The 20162-nt window shown below is 52.3% G+C and overlaps 7 protein-coding genes across 8 annotated transcripts; 4 read left to right on the top strand and 3 right to left on the bottom strand.

Moving 5' to 3' along the window:
• Positions 1-1294: 1294 nt before the first annotated feature.
• On the top strand, positions 1295-2835 carry LMH87_001093 (uncharacterized protein; the record flags this gene model as incomplete). Its single annotated transcript, XM_056199114.1, has 2 exons — positions 1295-1535; positions 1586-2835. 2 exons carry the CDS (start codon positions 1295-1297, stop codon positions 2833-2835), a joined length of 1491 nt encoding a protein of 496 aa, XP_056055993.1.
• Positions 2836-5765: 2930 nt separating this feature from the next.
• Positions 5766-8769, top strand: LMH87_001092 (uncharacterized protein; the record flags this gene model as incomplete). Of its 2 annotated transcripts, XM_056199112.1 has the most annotated exons (9): positions 5766-5886; positions 5950-6118; positions 6536-6578; positions 6731-6798; positions 6859-6880; positions 7318-7417; positions 7469-7503; positions 8641-8685; positions 8746-8769. In XM_056199112.1, the coding sequence occupies 9 exons, from the start codon at positions 5766-5768 to the stop codon at positions 8767-8769; spliced, it is 627 nt and encodes a 208-aa protein (XP_056055992.1). The 2 variants fall into 2 exon arrangements, with proteins under 2 accessions (XP_056055992.1, XP_056055991.1); XM_056199113.1 differs by lacking the exons at positions 5766-5886; positions 5950-6118 and adding an exon at positions 6650-6696 and having other exon boundaries at positions 6547-6578; positions 6768-6798.
• A 52-nt stretch (positions 8770-8821) lies between these two features.
• LMH87_001091 (uncharacterized protein) lies at positions 8822-10660 on the top strand (the record flags this gene model as incomplete). Its single annotated transcript, XM_056199111.1, has 2 exons — positions 8822-8957; positions 9003-10660. The coding sequence occupies 2 exons, from the start codon at positions 8822-8824 to the stop codon at positions 10658-10660; spliced, it is 1794 nt and encodes a 597-aa protein (XP_056055990.1).
• A 1521-nt stretch (positions 10661-12181) lies between these two features.
• Positions 12182-14607, bottom strand: LMH87_001090 (uncharacterized protein; the record flags this gene model as incomplete). Its single annotated transcript, XM_056199110.1, has 6 exons — positions 12182-12563; positions 12817-12838; positions 12907-13402; positions 13485-13958; positions 14020-14343; positions 14437-14607. The coding sequence occupies 6 exons, from the start codon at positions 14605-14607 to the stop codon at positions 12182-12184; spliced, it is 1869 nt and encodes a 622-aa protein (XP_056055989.1).
• Positions 14608-15517: 910 nt separating this feature from the next.
• On the bottom strand, positions 15518-16297 carry LMH87_001089 (uncharacterized protein; the record flags this gene model as incomplete). Its single annotated transcript, XM_056199109.1, has 1 exon — positions 15518-16297. The coding sequence occupies one exon, from the start codon at positions 16295-16297 to the stop codon at positions 15518-15520; it is 780 nt and encodes a 259-aa protein (XP_056055988.1).
• Positions 16298-17506: 1209 nt separating this feature from the next.
• LMH87_001088 (uncharacterized protein) lies at positions 17507-18385 on the top strand (the record flags this gene model as incomplete). Its single annotated transcript, XM_056199108.1, has 1 exon — positions 17507-18385. One exon carries the CDS (start codon positions 17507-17509, stop codon positions 18383-18385), a length of 879 nt encoding a protein of 292 aa, XP_056055987.1.
• Positions 18386-18927: 542 nt separating this feature from the next.
• On the bottom strand, positions 18928-19890 carry LMH87_001087 (uncharacterized protein; the record flags this gene model as incomplete). Its single annotated transcript, XM_056199107.1, has 1 exon — positions 18928-19890. The coding sequence occupies one exon, from the start codon at positions 19888-19890 to the stop codon at positions 18928-18930; it is 963 nt and encodes a 320-aa protein (XP_056055986.1).
• Positions 19891-20162: the final 272 nt, after the last annotated feature.

Genomic DNA, 20162 nt, shown 5'->3' with positions numbered 1-20162 from the left:
CAAATTTACTCTGCCCCTCCATCGTCATCCACCTTGGTTGGTCCAACATCCACCACCATCACATCCCATCTCCCACATCGGCCACATCTCTCCCCATCACCCATCACACCCACCTCCATCGTTGCATCGACATTCACAATCCATTCTTCGCTAGCATGGTTGTGACCTAATGCCCTTTTCTGTCATCATCTCCACTGCTATTCAGCTTCTTTACTTGCATTAGTGTGCGTTTCGCGGACGCATCAACCCTTGCGCACGAACGCCTTTCTAGAATGTTTCCCAAAGGCAGCCAGCCCAACGCGACGCAGTTCCGACGCAAGCCCCGACGCCAGCATTCGCTCGCAAACGTCAAACTGACGCATATCCAACTACCGATATAGCTACTGAGCACAACTGGCCGTATTCATCCGGTCACAAGGTGTGCCTCGCCCCACCGTGCCGCCACGCATCCGTCTCGACCTGCCCAGCCCAGACACTCTAATCACTCTGGTCGTGTTGGCCAGATCTCTGACCGACCCCGCCACTTTGCCCTGCCAGGGTCATAGCACCATTTCCAAAGCCTGGTTGTCTTTTTTTCCCATGCAAATCGAGGGGCACCCTGGCTGCCATTTCTCAAGTATCCTCCCGCAGGGCCAACCACCCACCAGCAATTTGCCAAACAAGCCCTGGCGACGACTTGTGCGACTTGACTACGTCTACTTTCAGAATAGCTCAAGCAAGCTTTCTGTCTTACGCCGTGGGCGTTTTCCTGGCTCCACAGCAGGAAAGTCTTTGTACTTTTCGTGGCGTGTTGGTAGTCTCGCACACTAGCTTCAGCCATCCGTCACGTCCAGGTACTCCCAGGTACATCGTTGGACAGGCGGGCTTCGCGACGTATCTGCAGGAGAGAGCAAGCGCAAGCCGGCAGTTTGATCAGGCTCTGAACGGCCAAGTTAATATAATATTCACATCCCGCGCCTGTTGCGTTGCACAGCTGGCGTTCTGTTACGCCTCACCAACCCAACAAACAGACCAGCACGACAATCTCCAGTCTGTTGGTGGGCCACCTCGAAACATCAGAGATATCCACTAGCACGCCCATCGCCATCCCCCGAGGGTAACCAGGCACGCCTTGACAGCCCTACCGCCACATCAATAAGGAGGGGCCAGTCGATATATAGCTACCAGGACACGGAGCCTCGCCGTCTCTTCCTTGCTATAGTTTGTACACAAAGCATCATCACCAACTGGCTGCCAACACCAATGCTTGCGAGACCTCGCTGCACAGTCTAACCTCCGCTACACAACTACAGCCATGAGACTCCCTACACCAAATTACCTGCCTTCTAGCTTTTATTCGGAAGTTGGCGGTTTTTCAGCAGCAGTCACGACACCCAGATCTGTCTGCGCATTCCAAAATCCGGCCATGGTGGTCAACCAAGACCCAATGTGCGTAGAGGATGTCAAGGTGGTGATAGACCAACTGCTGCAGAGGATGCCAGAGGGCGAACGTGTGTCACTACTGCAGAGTCAGCTCGCGCGTTGCGGGGTCAGAGGTCAGTCAATCAATCACACTAATAGTCGCGACCAGGCTAACAAAGCAAAGAACCAAGCTCTGAACGCGGGAGTGTTGCCGGAAAAAAGGCACGTGCCAGGACTGCCAAACGTCGTTCTTCCAACTCCAAGTGCGCTGCGAGCGACGCCGCGGGCGATGCTGGCTCGCCTCTCTCTACGTCAGACGCAGAGCTGGCGCCAGACAAGGAAAGCCACCCGTGCGGCTTATGCAAAGAGATGAATCATGAACTGTCCTGCGTCAGGAAGAATGATTTGAAGCGTCACTTTGGTGATTTCCATCAAATCGTCACGGAATATCGCTGCCCGGTGCAGGACTGCCTGTTCACGTGTGAACTCAAGAAGCAATTCTCCAAGCACATCAAGATTGACGGACTGCACAGGCAGGTGGTGACAAACCACGAAATTGGCGACCATAGGCATATTGTCTGCCGGCCAGTCATGTTTGCTTGTGGATTTGCTGGCTGCTCGTCACTGTTCGAGACTCCGCCTGGGAGCCACAGCACCACTACATTTGGTGAATACGTTGAACATGTGATGAAACACTATGACGAAGAAGAACTTCCTCGTTGGTCGTATTCCACACGAGTTCAAAATCTTCTGCGTCAAAGCCGCTTTCAAGGAGTATGGCAGCAGTTTGGTAGCGTGTGCCTCGATACCCTGGAGTTCGGCTGGGAATGGACGACAACGCTGCGCCTGGACTTGTTGACCGGCCAGTTTCTGGATCCGGAACGAACCTTGAAGGAGGCCATATCAATGGGACTAGGTCAGCAGCGAAACTACGGCATGGAGCGACGACACTTTAGCCATGCCATTGCCGCCGGATCAGGCCAGGGAAGCCCAATGATGGCCATGTCTGGATCCTTGCCACAACGGCGCAAGAACATAGGCAGAAGACGACAGCCCATGCGAAAGACGAGTGTATCTCAGAGATACGGCTACGGCTCCTCCTCCAATGTCCAGGAGCCTCTCGCATCTCCCGGCGTGACCATGACTGGGAGCGCAGATCCATCGCCGTCACCCGGGGCGTACCAAGGCAGCACGCACACGACTCCAACGACTCCGTTGATGGACACGATGCCTCAAGTCTATGCAAGAGGCTCACCGGAAGTCTTCATGGGAGCTGAAGCCACTCAGGTCGACCCGCGGCTGTATCCCGGCGTAACTTCGCAGACCGGATTTGTTGCTCAGCGCGAGTTGCCGTCCTATGGCCTGGGCGCATTTGTTGGTCTGGATGCTGAGACCATGTTTGCGCAGTCAGGACTCAACAATTCTAGGTTCTAATATTTTTACGTGCTTGCCAGTTGGCCTTGACAATCTGTGTCAGATTCAACAACCTGTCAGAGTACATGATCTCGGTCGGCTCAAACCCTCCCGGCCAAAACTGGATGCTCCCCTCAGCTTTGCACAATCTTTGAGCCAGTCTCAAGTATCATTGCGATACCTGTCGGAGCAGACGGAGTAGTCGCTGGAGCAATCCAGCTGCACAACCCCTCTGCTGTCGGAGTTTCTTTGTTGGGGTAATTTCCTATGTTTGGGTGGTCAATTTCCTTTTTTGCTCGATTCCCCATTTCGTTTTGTTTTCTTTGGGTGGCCTCTGTTGTCCCGTTTGCTGGATCCTTTTGAATTGTCCCGATTTGTTCTGTTCTGTTTGCTCTTGGCTCTCTTCCTGATTGCCCCTTGGTCGGTCCTCTGGTCCCCCCCCTCGCGCTTTTCCTTTGTTACACCTATAGATGGGAAACGACAACGGGCTCGAATGGTGTGGTTTGAATGACGAATCGGCTCGAATAACGACAACTATATAGAAGAAGCAAAATGGCAGCAATGCTGCACGGCGGGCTTAAAATGATTTTTGCGTCCTTGTTTGTTGGAGTGGCGGAGACGGTATTCGCTTGGTTTGGACGAGTACTTGAGATTCTGCGCGGTTTGAGCAAGCGTCTACAATTATGTGTGGACCAAGTAGCTACAACTTTGTTTGGTTTGAACGGCTACAAAATTTCCTTTGACCTGGAATGGTTATAATCAGTATTAGACTGGAACACGAATGCCATCATTTCTACATGCAAAGTAAATCTGCGCAGTGATGCATGTGCATTAAGCACAGGCATGGCTTGCACGCTGAAGATTTACATTGGGCACGAACGCGATCATCATTATGCATGGCTTCCGACCAGATGGTTCAATGCGGATGCATCAGACCCGGAAGCCGTCGAAAATCTGCGACGAAGCTTAGCACGCATTGAAAGATGAAAAAAAAAAAAATTGCTCATCCCGCGTGTACGTGTATCACGAAATCGAAGCTGGGTCGTGCCCACCCACCGTTGAGGCGAAACACGGGGGGTAATGCAGCCCATCTATTTTCGGCACGCCGAACAAAGAGAATGTGTCGGACATATTGCAAGGATGCCCTTTAAAACTTTACTTCACAGAATCCCCCCGCAGCCCATTTTTCTCTCTCGAGGCAATCATGCCGCTTGCACAAAGCTTGCACAAACATCAGAGGTCTGCTCGCCTGCTGCAGCGAGCCTCACCGGAGAGGCTGGTTTGCGCAAGTCGACAAAGTATGTATCAGTTGTGCGCAATGGCTCCGCTGCAGATCCTGGTGGGTAATGCGCGTTTTTGCAGGGAGAATTGAGCAAGGGATTTGTTTGCGCCATCAGATGCCGGGGAACAAGATCACAAAAGGTCTGGGCGATCAAGCAGCAGCGACAGAAAACCGTCGAGAGGCTGGGTTTGTCTCTCTCTGGAGGGGCTGCTCCCCGCGAGAGCACGAGTCGTGGTGCGTGCTGTGCTGGGTAAGACAGGCTGCATGTCTCTTTTCCCGTCCGCCCTGGCCCACGTTGCACCGTGTCGTAGACATTGGATTGATTCCCGGAAGACCGAAAAGAAGCTTGCTGGAACCAATTTATTCTGGAGCCCACACGTTGTTGTCATGCAGGGGGTTCTGCTGCCATGCCCGAAAGCCAGCCAGCCCTTCCAGAAGACAGAGAAAAAAGAAGGATGTGCCATAGCCGTTCAATTGGGGCCCTGTTTGCTTGAGACACGCTGCTGCATCGGCGAGGCCGTCGCATAAAGTGGCTAGCGAATGGGCACGCGCAGGATGGTCTTCCGCGCGTGGTGTGCGTCAGACAGTGGTGGACTGGCGACCGACGCACGCTATCAGCATCAGGGATCGGGGGATGCGAGAGCTCTGCGGGTAACGGTTGACTGGTGTATTGCAATGTGTACATATGCAGCGAGGCTGAGATGACTGGCGCCGGGCTTACATACGCCGTGTTTGAGCCTCTGTGGCAGCGAAATCATAAATCATACGACAAGGCTGTGCTGCATCATATGACGGGCTTGGCTTGGCCAGCAACGAACGTGCAAGGGGCGGCATTCACAGGCACCCGATACTCTACGGACGCCGTCCATTCGGTAGCAATTTTGGTTTGTGCAGGATATTAGCCAAGGGCGAGAGCCGCTGGTCGAGAAGCAAACAGTTCGTCATAGCTCCGCGAGGCGACGCCGCTGCAGATGGCAATGCTCCTCTGTATCCATAGACTGGAGGCCGTTGGCGGTGATCCGATGGTACCGTCATCCTGGGCCACTAAAAAAGATATCAACAACTAGGGGAAAAAAAAAAAACAGCGGCGCATAGGGCGGAGTATGCAAAGGCCCGAAGTTCCTTTTCCCGTGGCAGTCTGGGGTGATGGTGATGAGACGCTGGGCTAGCGGGCTCCTCTCAGTGGACGCACGGCCGCTCTCATTCGCCCAAAAGGCACCAGGGCTAGTAAAAGCCACTGGCGTGGATAGCAGCGTGAGTGGCCAGTTGACGACGGCGCAGGGGTTGCGATGGTGGCTGGCCCATGAATCCATGATGTGGTGTTGACAATGAGAGGCGAGAGGAGAGGGAGGAGAGGGGATGTGGGATCGGTGGAGAGCGGAACAAGGACGACCCGGCCAATGTGCCCGCTGTTGTCGTCGTGAAGCCTGAGGCCTGCAACCTGACGTTGAGTGAGTTCCATGTACCAGCTGTCCACGTTGTGGTACACAATTAACAGGCGGCAGGGACAGGGACACAGGTCGACATCAGATACCGGCCCGCCGTGACACGCAGTACAGCGCACGTCAAGTGACTGCCGGCAGAGTGCAACGGGCCGTTCTCACCTCTGGCTGTTGTCGGTGCCGGTACCACGTCGGGGATTTAATTTTGCACAAACAAACGCCGCTGCATGCTGGGCTCATCGACTGTCATGTCCGTCAGCAAGCGAGATAGTCTTCAACGCTCGTGCATTGCAAAATTTAATGGCTTCGGTGCTTCCTTTGTCCGCCTCGATATTGACGTTGGCTCTGGTCAGTAAAATAGTCTCGTTGCCGCATCTGCCGTGCCCGCTGAGAACAGACTCTGCCCGTCAGACTCGGACAACGCCAGCCAGCCGGGTCCCATCCCAACCTCTCAGCCTTGCACACCACGGACATCAGTTCCCCATTCGACTTGCGCAGCAAAAGGTGGCGTGCCCAGCTTGGCATGGCGCTGCGACTCTACCATTATTAGCAACACGGTAGCGTCGTCGGTGTACCACCAGTAGGCTCGAGGATCTATCGATGCCCCCTGCCAGCCAATGTCGACCACAGGACTCGATGCTGTCAATTACCAGTACGACCGTCATGCCGTGTCATATCCATGCCACAGCTTGTCCGACCGTGGTGGCTGTAGGAATCTGCCCGAGGGCCTAAAACTGCAAGGCTTGCGAAATGTCCGAAACGTGCCACGCACAATGCATGATGCCAAACGCCAAAGTTCGTGTTGCATCACCGGATGCTGCATCCCTCGGTAATACTCGACAGCACGATTGACTTTTGGAGTTACCCGAGCTACCGTTTCAGAGGAAATCTTGCCATCACAATTCATCGTCGACGCAGGATCGAGCGGTGAGCGGTGGAGCGAACGCGATCGAGGACGAGGCACCAGGCAAGGGTCTCTCCACCACACACTGAGTAGCACAGCTGGGGATGGATTCGTTAGGCTCTGCCGCTCTGGCCATGTAAGTTAGATTACATGCACCACGACCACCACGCTAACTGGCGTCGTCTTTTTCCGTATCGCACCGCATAGAAGCGTGGCAGTTAGCCGTCAGCTTGCATGCGCCCTTTCGCCTTTGGGTACGGATACTGATACTGCTGAATCCACGGATAGGACCACGGACAATGCCCGCGGTGGCTTCGGGTCGTAGCCGCTTGGGGGGACGGCCAGGCTACTGATCAGTGATCGACAAGCCCCCTCACGAGCCAGAGCCTGGCGAATGCTAATACCAGTGTCCGTAGGCACCAAGCACCCAGTGTAATGGTGCGCCAACGAGAGAGAAAAGAGATGGCCCCAGACCAGGTCGGCACTACCAACGCCACTGTGCTATTTTCAACAGACTTGTGCCCTTGTGGTCCAAGCTGCTGCTTGTCTTCAGGTTGCAGGGGCGAATGCAGCTAAAATTTAGGCGTCTTGCCATTGCATGCTGCGACTCTACAGCCTCCCATCATTTCTTTTAGTACGTCGCAACTCTATGGTGCAGTAGCGTGCGTACTTCTGCAACCGAATCGTCAAAGACGTTGCAGCAGCTGGAATGCCGATGGAGAGCGGGCAGCAACTTATGAAGCTATGACCGAGCAATCTGCGCGAGTACACGACGCACAGCTTGAAAAAGAATTGACCACGCCCAGAGAGCATTTCGATCTGCCGGCCCCGCGGAACTCGAAGCGTTCATGATCCACACCACCGCGTATTGTTAGTGCGTCGTTGCGTCGGTTTTGTCCCCCTCGGTATGCCTTCCGTACCAGAGGCGAGCGACCAAGCAGCGCTCATTTGCGGTGCAACTCTGCCCGGGAAAACGTCAGTACTGGTACATGTCTGACGGCCACATGGTTTACAAAGACTCTGTAGTTAACAAAGCCAATTTCAAATATCCGGGCTATCGGGTTCCGTCCCCACGGTTGATGCCACTGCCGACTCGAGGCCGGCCAAACATCGCTTCTGTGTCTGTGCAAACCAGACAACGGACGGGCCGCTCTGAGTACAGTCCAACGGTTTAAAAAGCATGGCCAGACAACTGTGACCGCCCGTTCGGTACCCGTACTCGTTCAGGCTGTAAACATCCTGGTGCTGTTTTCCTTGACGCGACAAGGATCTTCGCTACGGGATTCTGGAGATAACTATTTACCAGTACAGACTCGGGCCCACCGGCGCTGCCAGGACCCGCGGACGAAATTGCCAACACACAAAAGACGACACCATAGGACTGACTACCTCTCGTCAGGCCTCGCGGGACGAATTCTGGTTGGCTCACGACAATCCAAACTAAAAAAAGGCCATGCAACGCCAATTCGTCCGTCGCTGCACACAGCACACCCACTCTGGACGCACAGACTCCGTCAGCGGGCCCATCAGCATGGGTGGCCTGCGGACGCTATGTTTCAGGATGGCCTTGGGCTGCGGTGAGAAATGACTTGGTTCCTGAAACGGGGCATTTGAGCCTTGGGAGGCAGGGGATGGCGCGGATGGGTGACACCAATTCGACACCATCTCGACACCAGCAATTGTCCAGCCCCAGGCGAGAGGGGCCGGATGCCCACCTCTTACGACGAAACCTTGTCTGCTTGTCTTGCTGGCCTGCCTCTCTCTCGCCTCTCTGCCTCTGCCTTGGCTGCCCGGCTGAGCGCATTTGCTTCTCCCTACCGATCATACCCTGCCAGTTCTGCACCGGGTTTCGTCTGCTCTGAGTGAGCCCTTCTTTTAGATATTCTAGAAGCTCTTCGCTTCGCCCCGGTTTCTACTCTCTCATGACTCCCCGACCCGGTCCCTCTTATTACTCCTCATCCCCCTGGCCCGTGTACTATACCACGCCGTCGGCAGCCTTCTCGACGTCGCTCTTTCAACATTCCTCGACATTTTCCAGCTCAAGGCAGCGCCTTAGTATAAGCGACTCTTGCCCAGATTCCCGATTCTACTCTAGATCCGTCAGCACCATCTTCAACGGCCAGGACAGCGTCTCTCTTGAATCACCCGTCGTCGACTCGCTTCGGCTCGACCCGACGGTGTGATTCTCACGACAACAGTCTTTTTTTGCGCGTTCTGCGTCGGCGGTGCCGCGTCTCTCGCTCGTCCGTGATACCCATTTTCGCTCAAATCTTCACCTGCGACGACTCTAAAGTGACACACAGCTCCGTCACATCACGAATCGATAATTTAATTCCTCTTCTCACGGCGGCGCCGCACTTTTCCACATTTGCAGTCGCCATGTTTCCATTCAACGGCCATGAGGAAAGTGGTCCTCAGCCTCTGACCGACGAAGATCACCAGCTTTTGAACTCGCTTGTGCAAAAGTATGGACACTCCAGCATCGTGTATGCCTTGACAGGCTACGGAGAGTCATGTAAGTAAACCCTCAGTGTCGTCGGGAGCCAAGCTAACCTATCAGCGCGCGCCTCCATCTTCTCTGCCAACACATTATTGAGCAGTGCCGCTGCCAGCATGAGCGCGCCCTCTCTGGCGTGGACAAGTTCTGAGGCATCTCAATGCAGATCCGACGGAGCCTCCGTTCACACGCAATACACATGGCCCGAGGTCGTCGCCGACATGCCCCCCATGCACGACGCAGACACCGGCAAACTCGCCGAGCGCTCGTGGCTCGATTCGCCTGCCCCCGTGCCGTCGCCCATGACTGCCGAGGGACCCGCGCACCCTTCTCCCCGACTGATTGCCCCGACTGGCAAAAAGTACCAGTGTCCCATGTGCTATCTCGACAGCAGCCCTGTTGGCTTTGGGCGCAAGAGCGACTTCAAGAAGCATCTGCACAACTTTCACGGATCGGATGTCGTCTGGATCTGCCACACCAAGGGCTGCCATCTGTCCTTTTCCACCGAGCGCGCCTACAGCACCCACGCCAAGGAGGCTCATCGCATGAAGGCTCTGCCTAACAGCACCGCGCGAACCGATTTGTGCCCCCAGGTTGTGTTTTCGTGTGGCTTTGGGTCCTGCCGCGATCGTGTGTTTGAAGCTTCCACGCCCGAAGATGCCTCGGCCATGCGCGACAAGCACTTTGAGCACATTGCCAAGCACTTTGAGGACGATTTCGACGTGAGCACCTGGGAGTACAAGGTGCAGGTTCAGAATCTGCTGCGACAAGAGCAAGTAAAGCAGGTTTGGAAGACTTGCATCTGGCCCAAGGAGAAGCGCCAGCAGCTGCAATGGCGCGCCCGATCGTCCGGAGAGCTCAAGCGTATGCTGGAGGCCCGTCACCTCGGCGCCGACGTGTCGCAAATTGTCCGCCTCGCATTCATCCTGGGCAATGCACCATTTTCTGCCTCTGGCGCGGCTCCTCCCGGCGAGCTTGAGTCGTACTTCCAGCTCCCCTACCGAAACCAATGCCCCATCGATACCCCCGCGCAAGCTGCTTCTCCGTCTGCCGTCAAGGATGAGGCGGACAGCTCGTCCACGTTTAGCTTTTCCAAGTACCGATCCAGCACCCAGACCGTCTTTCGACTGTCTGGCCGCAACTCGAAGAGAGCGTCTCGACCCCCGACGCCTACGCCTGTGACGGAGATGGTCACGGATACGGTCATGGCAGAGGATGGTGGTGCGGCTGGCCCGCACCCTGGTACACCATTCAGCATTCCCAACGAGACTGTCTGGCCCGTGGACGCGCCCAGGTTTGCGCCTGAGCCGCCGACGATGCACAAACCAATGGAGCACCCGGTGGAGAGCCCCATGATTTATCCTCTGCAAGGCCAGGACCAGGCGTACGCCGCCTGGAACGGCATGGACACGACAATGACACACAGCATGGACGCCATGCACCACCACCAGATGGATGGCATGCAAATGAACTACCACACGCACGCACAGCACCCGCACGCGCAACATCCCAACCCGCATCCGCAGCTGGGCAGCAACGCCGGGCTGTACAACTATGCCATGAACGCCAGCCAGGCATCAACGATAATGCGCCCCGGCACACCGACGCCTCACAAGCGGCCCGGCTCCTGGAGTCGGGTGATGAGCATGGAGAGCCTGCGGCCGAGCAAGAAGATGTCGCAGCAGGACATGAGCATGATGCCGACGTCGATGGGCATTTGAGCGTTTCATTGACATGTCCGATACCAACGCCGAAGAACGCCTTGACCTTTCTTTTCCGCATTCATTACCATATTTGTCTTTAACTTGACGCCACGTACACCTCTCTCCTTCGACACCATTCTCATATACTATTTTACACCTCTTTGGTTTCGGACTCGCATTATTCCCCTACACTGGCCTCCTCAGCGGAACACACTCCTTTATTTCCTATACTTGTTTTGCTCTGTGCTTTTTTTTTCAGCAGGGGTTCCATCCATGTGCCCACCAACTGGGACGATAATGTACATTTAATACTGGGACAAAAGGGCGGTTGTTTTGTTGTTGCTTTGGATATCCGCATTGTTGTTTTGTTTTTATACCACCCTTTTTATACTTGAGTTTTGTTTTGATTTTATAAACACATCCTCCGAGATACCATTTTACAAGTAGTGTTTATTTTTTCTGTCGGAAGACGGCTTGCGCAAGAGTTGGGTGTTTGGTGAAAGGGATGTGTGCTGTATATAGCTAGCTTGTTGGCTTGCTGGCTGGCCCGTTTGAATAGAGAACATGATAATAGACAGCTGTGATGATGATACGTTGCTTCTGCATATGAGTGCTCGCTTGGAAGTGAGATGTGTAACGGTTTGATCGCAATGCGTGCGTTGTGCCGTGGTCGCATTTCAAGTCCCTAGCAGACCAAAACTCGACAGGCTCGCGACGTGTTACTACCCGGTGGTAAGGAACCACTCTGTAGGTCTTCGTGATTTAAGGCAGTAGTGCGTATGTATCGGGTTTTGATTCTATATTAACATGCTTTAGTACTTTTATCGTTTTTCGAACGGCTATTTTGGGGCACTTGCGAGCACGCAACAGCGATTCTATCGCAAAACAACTCGAAGATTACGCACATCAGCTCACGGACAACACGAAAGCACCCTATGAATCTGTGTTCAGACGATTGACGGCCGCGCTATTGACAGGCTAGGTCTTACTACAGCAGAATCAACGCCAACATGAGCGACCTTCTCACTGAACGCTTGGCCACTCTAGGTGATTATCGGATTGCTTTGAATTGAGTTGGACAGGATCATTCAACGTAGTAATGTGAGTAAAGTCTTGTTGTGACCCGGCCTCTCGAAACGCCAAAAAAGCTATTGTGGCTGCTCGTCGGGTGTGCCACACGACCCGTTTTATCACGTCTTATCTGAAGATGCTATGGCATTTTAAATTCAGCACCGAGACATGCTCAATTCAGTGGAGTTATACTGCGGAGGACGCTCCCGAGTCTTGGACAGCACAAGCTAACTCCTCTCTGACAAGATGGTCTGCTGCCTGCCAATGTACTTTTGAATGGAGAAAGTCGCAAAAGGTACTGCCTGCATTACGCAACCGCAGCTCGCGTATCGCACTTTGCGGAGGCGTTCAGCTGGCTGTTAGGTGACGTAGCACTGGGAGCGAAAACGGATGAGGCACTTGGCAAAAGGTGTTGAAGATGGACAGTTTCTATTACATTAAATCTATATTTTCGTTATCTGCTATGAGCTATGCGTAATAGCTTGGCAATACAGACCCAAAAACGTCTGAGTCAAATGACGAGACACTCGTGTTCGAAGTCACATGAGGCCCGACCTGCATGTCCGTCTGCAGTGGGAGTTGAAGCTGCTGCAGCAAAGCATCCGACCGAGATATTTGGTAGCCAGCGGCGATAGAGGTGTTGGTATCAGGGTAGCTGTTGGTGTCAGGATTGCCGTCTTCGAAAGGTATAATGCCACGCAACTGCACAATATATGCAGGTGTGTCCAATGACCAACCGTCACGAGCATGTGAAGCTTCTCGTGCTCTCCAAGCGACCAGGGTGAGCTGTCCCTGAGTCAAGTACATGTCTTGTGATACATCAAATAATTCTGGATGAAGTTCATAGGTCCTGCGGACACAATTCCACCCACGATCTGCAAGTGTGCCTCGCGTTCGAACTATCAAATGTCTTATCAGGTACGCTAAAAGCTCGAATTGAAAGTTGGCCTTCATATACCATAGAAAGCCGGATTTCGATAATTTCTCGTCGACAGTTGAGCGATGCTCGCTTGTTATCGTGATGAACTTGAAGAAATTGTCTTCAGGCTTCGTTATTTCGGTGTTCCACTCGGGTTGCTCTCTCATGGGCACAAGTGCCTCACAAAGATCTGTGGTAATCATGGACTGCACGGCCATGGCTGCTGCATGAACTTTACCGGCCAAGGGATTGTAGCATTTTTCCTTAATCTCACCCAGTTTGCCAATTAGATCGATAACGCGAGAGCGCATCTTTGCCAATACGGCTCGATGACGTATGGAAGAATCGTTCTCGCCCTCAATATCTTCGCCCATAATCGCCGCCTCGAAATCTACAGCGTTATCTTCGTGAGCAAACTTGTGCAGCCAGTATATGTGGCATGTGACCGTGACAAAGATCATTTCGGTCGGTCCTGGCCTTGCCTTGACTGGCGCCTTTGAGTCCGGAAAGAGGTCAGCGTCGTTCAAATTACTGGGCTTTTCAGTGTCCCATTTAATGGCACTAAACTGAGAGCTGACACCGGAAAGAGCGGCCGATTTGCTGTCATGCATGAGCATTTGCCAGAATATCCGGCGGCGCATCTCAGTCTCAAACGAGGTCAGGTTCAGTTGTTCGCCATCCCGATGATATCCTAGCTTTTGAGCTATGCGCACAAGAACGCCGTTTGATATCCAAATATAATGGCGATCTGCACGACCGTCCAAAGACATCTATAGCAATTGTATGATGTTAGTTGTAGGTTTCTGGGCAATGATGGAAATCGGCAGCGTTCATGTGAGAGGTTGCACACACCAGATGGATAAGAAGCGCTTGTATGGTTACCATGTCGTAGTTCTGAATGAAGTTCGACCGATTTAGGGCAACCTTCGTGCCAGCGTTAAAGTCTTGTATGGCTTTTTCCCGCGCGACGCCCAACAACTGGACGGTCTCAGTCTCATCGAGACTGACCACAGCCATGGCAAGAATACTAAATAATAACGCCTGATGAGGCAAAGAAAGGGCAGCCCAATCAGCCATGGCCTGCATAATCAAAGGCTGAACAGTAGGGACATGGATGATCTTGGTCAATGGATTAACCCTATCGAGATAGGTTTGCCAGAGAGTAAAGATTTGGATTGGCTCCGGAAGAAGCTTGTCAACACTTGAGTGAAAGAAAGATGACATCTGCAGAGGGTCGATCAAGTCGTTTGAAATGAACTCGCCCTGGGCGAAGACGTTGACGTTCTTCAGATGCGTCGTTTCAATGAGAGCTCGCACCGCTTGTAACTAATACACGACAACTGGTTAGCGTGAGGGACGTTGGCTGGCACAGGGGCACACTAGGCACCTCTTCTATTAAAGTCCCAAAGAGACGGCTGTCCATGAAGCGAGACACACCATTGTCCTGGACAAACTTGACGGCGGGAGAGACCATGAAGTTGGTCTTAAGATTACTATGGTCGGCACTATATTCTTGATCCCCATGTTCAGCAGCATTTGTAGATGAGAGGTCAGATGAACCAAGGCCGTCGACGCAGTGTCTGTTTGTGTACTCCTGCAGGAGCTCCTCGCATCGTGCGAGACGTTTTCGGAGGTCTTCACTTTCAACCTCATTTCGACGTCGACACTTTGGTTCAGAGATGGTAGTCCTAGGGGTGCAAGACAAGCCAGTCTGAAAAAAGGTGATAATCAGCAATAGGCAATCCGTCGGGAGTACAAATACTTAATTGTTGACCGCAGCAATATACATTTCGAAGAAGCATACCTTTATGCAGTTTGAGCAGGGCGGATCGCGATCGCACTTGAGCTTGCGTCGCCAGCACATCTCGCATGCAAGAGTACGAGCTTGATTGCGCACCGATGGGGGCAGTGCATGCGGCGTGGGCTGCACCGGCCATGCTGCGGGGGACGAGCTTGACGAGGACGTTGACGACATGGAGGTGGGAGTGGGCAGCAGCCCTAGTTTCATGCGAGGTTGGCAACAATGCTTTGTGGGATGATGGCTTCGCGAAATTGCGTCAAAATTTGGATGGTCTGCGGGCGTGTTGAGAGTGGCAGCCGGCCAAGACTGCGAATGAAGATATCATGCAATTGCAAGTAGCAAGACTGCGGGCTCTTGTGGGTGGGTGATGCGTAGATGAGACGAGCGAGCAAGCGCACGTTGCTGTGTTAGAAAGGGTGACAGCAACGCTCTGTGCGCTGTGCCTCGGCGCACGGCCTAATGTGATTTCGGGCCTCCAGGTGGCTAGCATGCTGCTTTCCATCCAATCTCCCTCGGCGCTCGACTGGTGATGTAATCTTACGTGGTGGTTGTTGCTACACACACGCCTCCGGACCCGGTCAAGTCCGAGAGCTTTGCAGGACTGTCCGATCGGGTTCTTCGGTCGAGTCCGACAGTAACGTCCCCCGTAACTCGACCCCAACCTCGCAACTCCTTCCCCGACATTTTTGGTGGGCTGGGCTCGAGGGGGCACGGGCTTAGCCCAGCCAAAGAAAGCAAAAAATAAGCCAGTCAAAGGCGCACTAGTTAGAGCGCTCTAATGTGTACTGGTAGGGATAAAATCTAGGTTCAGCTGTACTCTATTAGGAAGCGATCTACGGTCGTTCCATAAATTTATAGAAAACTCTATTTTCCTTGTTCATTTAATAAAAAGTGTACGTAGTAATTGCACGGAAAATCAATGTCCTTAACGCCATTATAAGTGTAAAAGATTAGTAGTCCGAGTGATGAGGCACTTATTCAACTAAGCTTTCTACAACAATGACAATAACAAACATTTCCAAATCTTAGCTGCCCCGTGTGGCCTTCTGCAATTCTCCATAACCTTGGGTGCCAGATCCGACGTTCAAACAAGATTGAGGCCTCCCTCAGTCCTTGCCACCATGCCAGTCACGTTTCTGTCTCGTAAAAGCCAGAGATACGCTTCCGCCACATCTTCAATATGTCCGATGGAGCCAGTTGGTAGCCTTGCATCCATTCTCGAGATAACTTGCTGTCGCGCTGCATCATCTCCCCAGAGACCCGTATCAACGCTACCAGGAGCAACAACGTTTACACGCAGGGGAGCGAGATCAAGAGCCAAGCCGCGTACAGCACCTTCAAGTCCAGAAGCAACAAAATTTCCAACAGACCAGCCAGGTACAGGACGCACTGCAACGTTTCCACTTGTGAGTAGAATACTGGAGCTGCGATCGCGATCAAGATGTCCCTCCGCGACGATTACTTTCACAAGGGTGAAAGGGACAATGGCGCGCAGATGAGTCAGTCGTGCGAGAAGCTCAGGCGTGAATGCCTCTGGTGCAGTGGGTCCGGAAAGTGCGTCGCCGGCAGTGAAAACCACGTGTTGAAGCCGGCCGTGATCCTTGGCGACCGCACTCAACAGCTCAGAGAGCCGCTTCTCCGTGCCATCAGAGGCCAAGTCGACACGGTAACCAGATATATGTGCTTCTGGGAATAGATTTCTGAGCTCTTGTAAAGTTGCGTTTATTTTGGCTTGCGAAAGCGAGGCGATGCTGACGCGGCCGCCGGCCGAGAGTATGCCCTCTGCTACTCCACGACCGATGCCAGATGTTCCACCGATCACGAGAACATGCTTGTTCAAAAGTTTGCGAAAGTTTAATAACATGATAGCGGTTGAAAGAGACGCTTGTGTTCACACAGTAAAAGTCAAGATGTGTTTCTTACGCATGGCTCGTTACATTATATAGCATTCCAGTGGTAGCGACTTGATGCAAGGTCTCTGGACCGTAAAGTCCGCTATGTCCTTGATAGAACAAGACGGTTTCCTTTGTAATGTGATGGATAGTCATTTGTCACGGAATGACTCTCACAATTAATGACATCTTAAAGAACGATGCACCCAACGCGGACTAGTCTGACCTTGATGCACGGCGACGTGGTCGTGCTGATCATCCAGAAGGTGCGCGGAGTAACCAGCGGGCGTCGGCGTGCCGAGGTTGGGTGGCGTTAAGGGCTCTCACAGACGCACTTTGGGCAACCTCACGCGCGCATGTCAACGCCGATTGTAAACGCCGAAAAATATTAGCAAAGTATGTCACGATACTTCGCATGACAAGCCAGAACTCTCTTAGCGAAATCGAGACCATGGCGTCATACGAACCAATAGTCGTTAATCACCGTTTTAAGCTACAGATTCTTGCTCAGGTGCTAATCAACGCTTATCGCCGGGGATTCACGTTACGAGTAAAACGAGTCATACGCACTTAAGCATTGAGCATCGTCGGTGTTAGCTGTACTTATGCCCGGTGTGTCCGAACAATTGTCTGATCAGTGGAACTTGCAGGTTTCCGTGCGTATTAAGGACTCGGAGACCATTAAGGTTTCAAGGATTTGAACTAAGTGCAAACGCTAGACGGGATCACGACATTTTAGCATTGCGCCTCAGTAGCATTATAAGATATGGGCAACTTATTGAGCATTTAAGGTTCTGTATAACGGAACGACTATCATCTCGACGAGGCTTCGAACCAGCTTAGAATTATCTATCAGCTACCCTTTCTGTCGTGTACTGGTCTTATTAGCCGTGTCTTTCCTCACAATGGGAATATCTTTTATACGCAGTTTGCAGACCTTTTTGCTTGGCCTACCCGTCGGCTCAGCATCAATCCATGCGAGCTTTTGCCAAGATGTCGCCATTCCTGTTGAGTTCGGAGCGAATAATCTTGACCTCTCTGTGATACCAAACATATTCTGCGAACCGGGACAACTTTTTACGTCGACCAAACCGTTCCCAAACATCGCTATCAGCGGGGCTGGCACGATCAGTGGAACCTACTGCGAGCCAGTATTGTCACATTTGAGTCGAAATCGAACCATGGAGTTGCTGGTTCACGGCATTACTTATACTCGTGATTATTGGATGGCATCGCCCGAGAAATACAAGCCGGAGAAGTATTCATGGGTCGAGCACGCGCTAAAGAGGGGTTTCCCAGTTCTGGCGATCGACCGAATTGGCAACGGCTTGTCAACTCACCCGGATCCCATCACGGCACTGCAAATGCCGTACGAGGTCCAATCAATTCACTCTCTAATTGAAAAGATCCGCGCCGGCGCAACGAACGCGCTTCCACGTTCCTTCGACCAGATCGTGTATGTCGGTCACTCGTATGGCTCTTCGTTGGCAAGCAATCTGCTCAAGATGTACCCTGATGACGTCGAAGCTGCCATACTTACAGGATTTTCCAGTCACGAGCTCTCGGGATCTTCTGCTGCAGCTCTTGCCTCGAGCCTTTCGCCTGCCACCAGTTTCGATCATCAGCGGTTTGGCACGCTACCTCCAGGCTATGTTGTCACAGCCACGGAGCGCAATCGGAGTGATTTCTTTTATCACGCACCTGGTCACCATTCCGAACCCAATCTTGCCAGCATCGATTTCGCTACTATGGACACCGTTGGAATTGGTGAGCTTGCGGGGGCGAACGTTGTGCAGGCGCCTAAATTTCGTGGCAAAATCTATGTCCTCACCGGCAACGAGGATAAGATATTCTGTGGAAATAACTCGGACATTTCTCAAGATGGAAACTGTGGATCTGGCGACCATAGTATCCTTGACGAGACTCGTCAGCTTTTTCCAGCCGCCAGCACGTACGACTATTATGCAATCCCAGACACCGGCCACTGCGTCAACTTCCACTATTCTGCTCCAGCTGCTTTCAATCGTGTACACAATTGGCTTGAGAACGAAGGTTTTTGAACAGGGTCTTAATGTTTCTCGGAATTAGTCTAGAACTTGGGCCGGACTTGAAAGGGTGCTTCCAGACATCCCACACTGTTAGACATCCGAAACCATTGGATGTGAAACCTAAATCAACATATGCATCTTTCATGGGGACAACACAATATCTATATCGAGGAGTACAGTTTCCGAATTGGGGAGGTTCAAAACCCCGCTTGTTGTGATCGAGAGTTGAATAAATGGTCCTAAAGTAGTTGTGCCAGGCCGCAATATAGGCGACTTAAGATCGTATTGAAAATTGAAACGAACAAGTCAGAATTTTGTTTCGATTCAGACTGAAAAGATTGGTTTAATCACAACTGCACATAAGGTAGACGCCGCGGCAGTCCGGGAGCTTGAAGCCGCTCTAGCATCGGGCCAGAATGTATATTCTTCAAAGGTTTGTCTACTGTTTCTAGCTATAGCCTTTTTTGCTCTCAGCTGCATCGAGAGAAAAATGCAGACGTAAAGAACTCAACGACCTAAAAACTAAAGTTCGCAGTAAAGAAAGCCAACACTAGTTAAGCCTCACTCATATTCCTCATTCTCCGAGCGGCCTGGGGAAACAAAACCTCCGCATTGTGTCCAATACTTTCTTTTTCTTCCGAGGTCATCCCATCGTAGGCTAGTATAGCTTTCCGATTCTGTTCCATTGAGTGCTCCGACGAACATGGCACACCGCAATCAGCTCCATAGACAATATGATCAGCGCCAACCAATCTAACAGCAGTGGCTAACGGGGCACAACCAGAAGCTGCAGTGTCTAGATATAGCGTAGAGAGATGTTGCTTGACTTCTTCTTTTTTGATGTTGTGAGGGTTAGGGACCCACGATGCAGTACCCAGCAACTCTAGCCGGTCAGCTAGGACCGGGACAGCTGCTCCGCAATGGGCCACAATGAACTTGATGTTTTTGTATTCTCTGAAGATACCAGCGTAAAGCATGTCCACCACAGTTCGAGTCGTTTCGAAGAATACCTCGCTGACAGGCACAGGTCGTCCCTGCACAGCAGGGGCGTAGGCATCAGGGTGTAGGAACACGACCGCTCCAATCCGGTCAAGTTCGTCCCAAGCAGGCTTTAGGGAAACATCGCTGAGATACACACCTTCGTAGCAGCAGGTGACGGCGAAGCCATCAGCATGAAGTTCCGTTTGTGCACGCCGAATTTCTTCCAAGCAGGCATCCAGGTTATTTGTTGGCAGCGCTGCGAGAAGCCCAAATCGAGATGGGTGACGGCGTACCACAGAAGCGCCAAAATTGTTAGATTGTTTTAGAGCATCGACGCTTTTAGGAACGCGACTCAGCATCTGCATAGAGATGCCCGCTCGGTCGAGGTAGTCGAGAATATCGTTTTCGTTCCACGTGTAGGGATGCGTGGCCATGAAGCAATTGTCTCTCATGTCTTGCCATGCTTTCTGAGACGCATCGTCGCTCTCAGGGGGGAGAAAATGACCATGAACATCGATCCAGCCTGATTTAGTCATTTTCGGCGTTTTTTTAGCAACAAAGTAATGAATTCGCGTAAATGCCAAGTTGCCTATGATTCAAAAGTAGGCTCCTGGATCTGCACATTGACTGATTTTTGTTCTATGCCAGATTGCTGCAGTAGCAACCATGATTTATATATCTTGCAGATAGAGGCGACCGGTGTAGCAAAATGCGTCATCCGGAAATAATGACTTAACGCCGCCCTAAGTAAAAGTTGGTAAAGTTGGTAAAGCTTAAAAATGCTGAGCTCGCCGGCTAGCGATGAACA

This window comes from Akanthomyces muscarius, chromosome 6 (assembly GCF_028009165.1).
Source record: "Akanthomyces muscarius strain Ve6 chromosome 6, whole genome shotgun sequence".
NCBI lineage: Eukaryota > Fungi > Ascomycota > Sordariomycetes > Hypocreales > Cordycipitaceae > Akanthomyces > Akanthomyces muscarius.
Note: the sequence above shows the minus strand (reverse complement) of the source record. Positions and strands in the feature narration are given on the sequence as shown.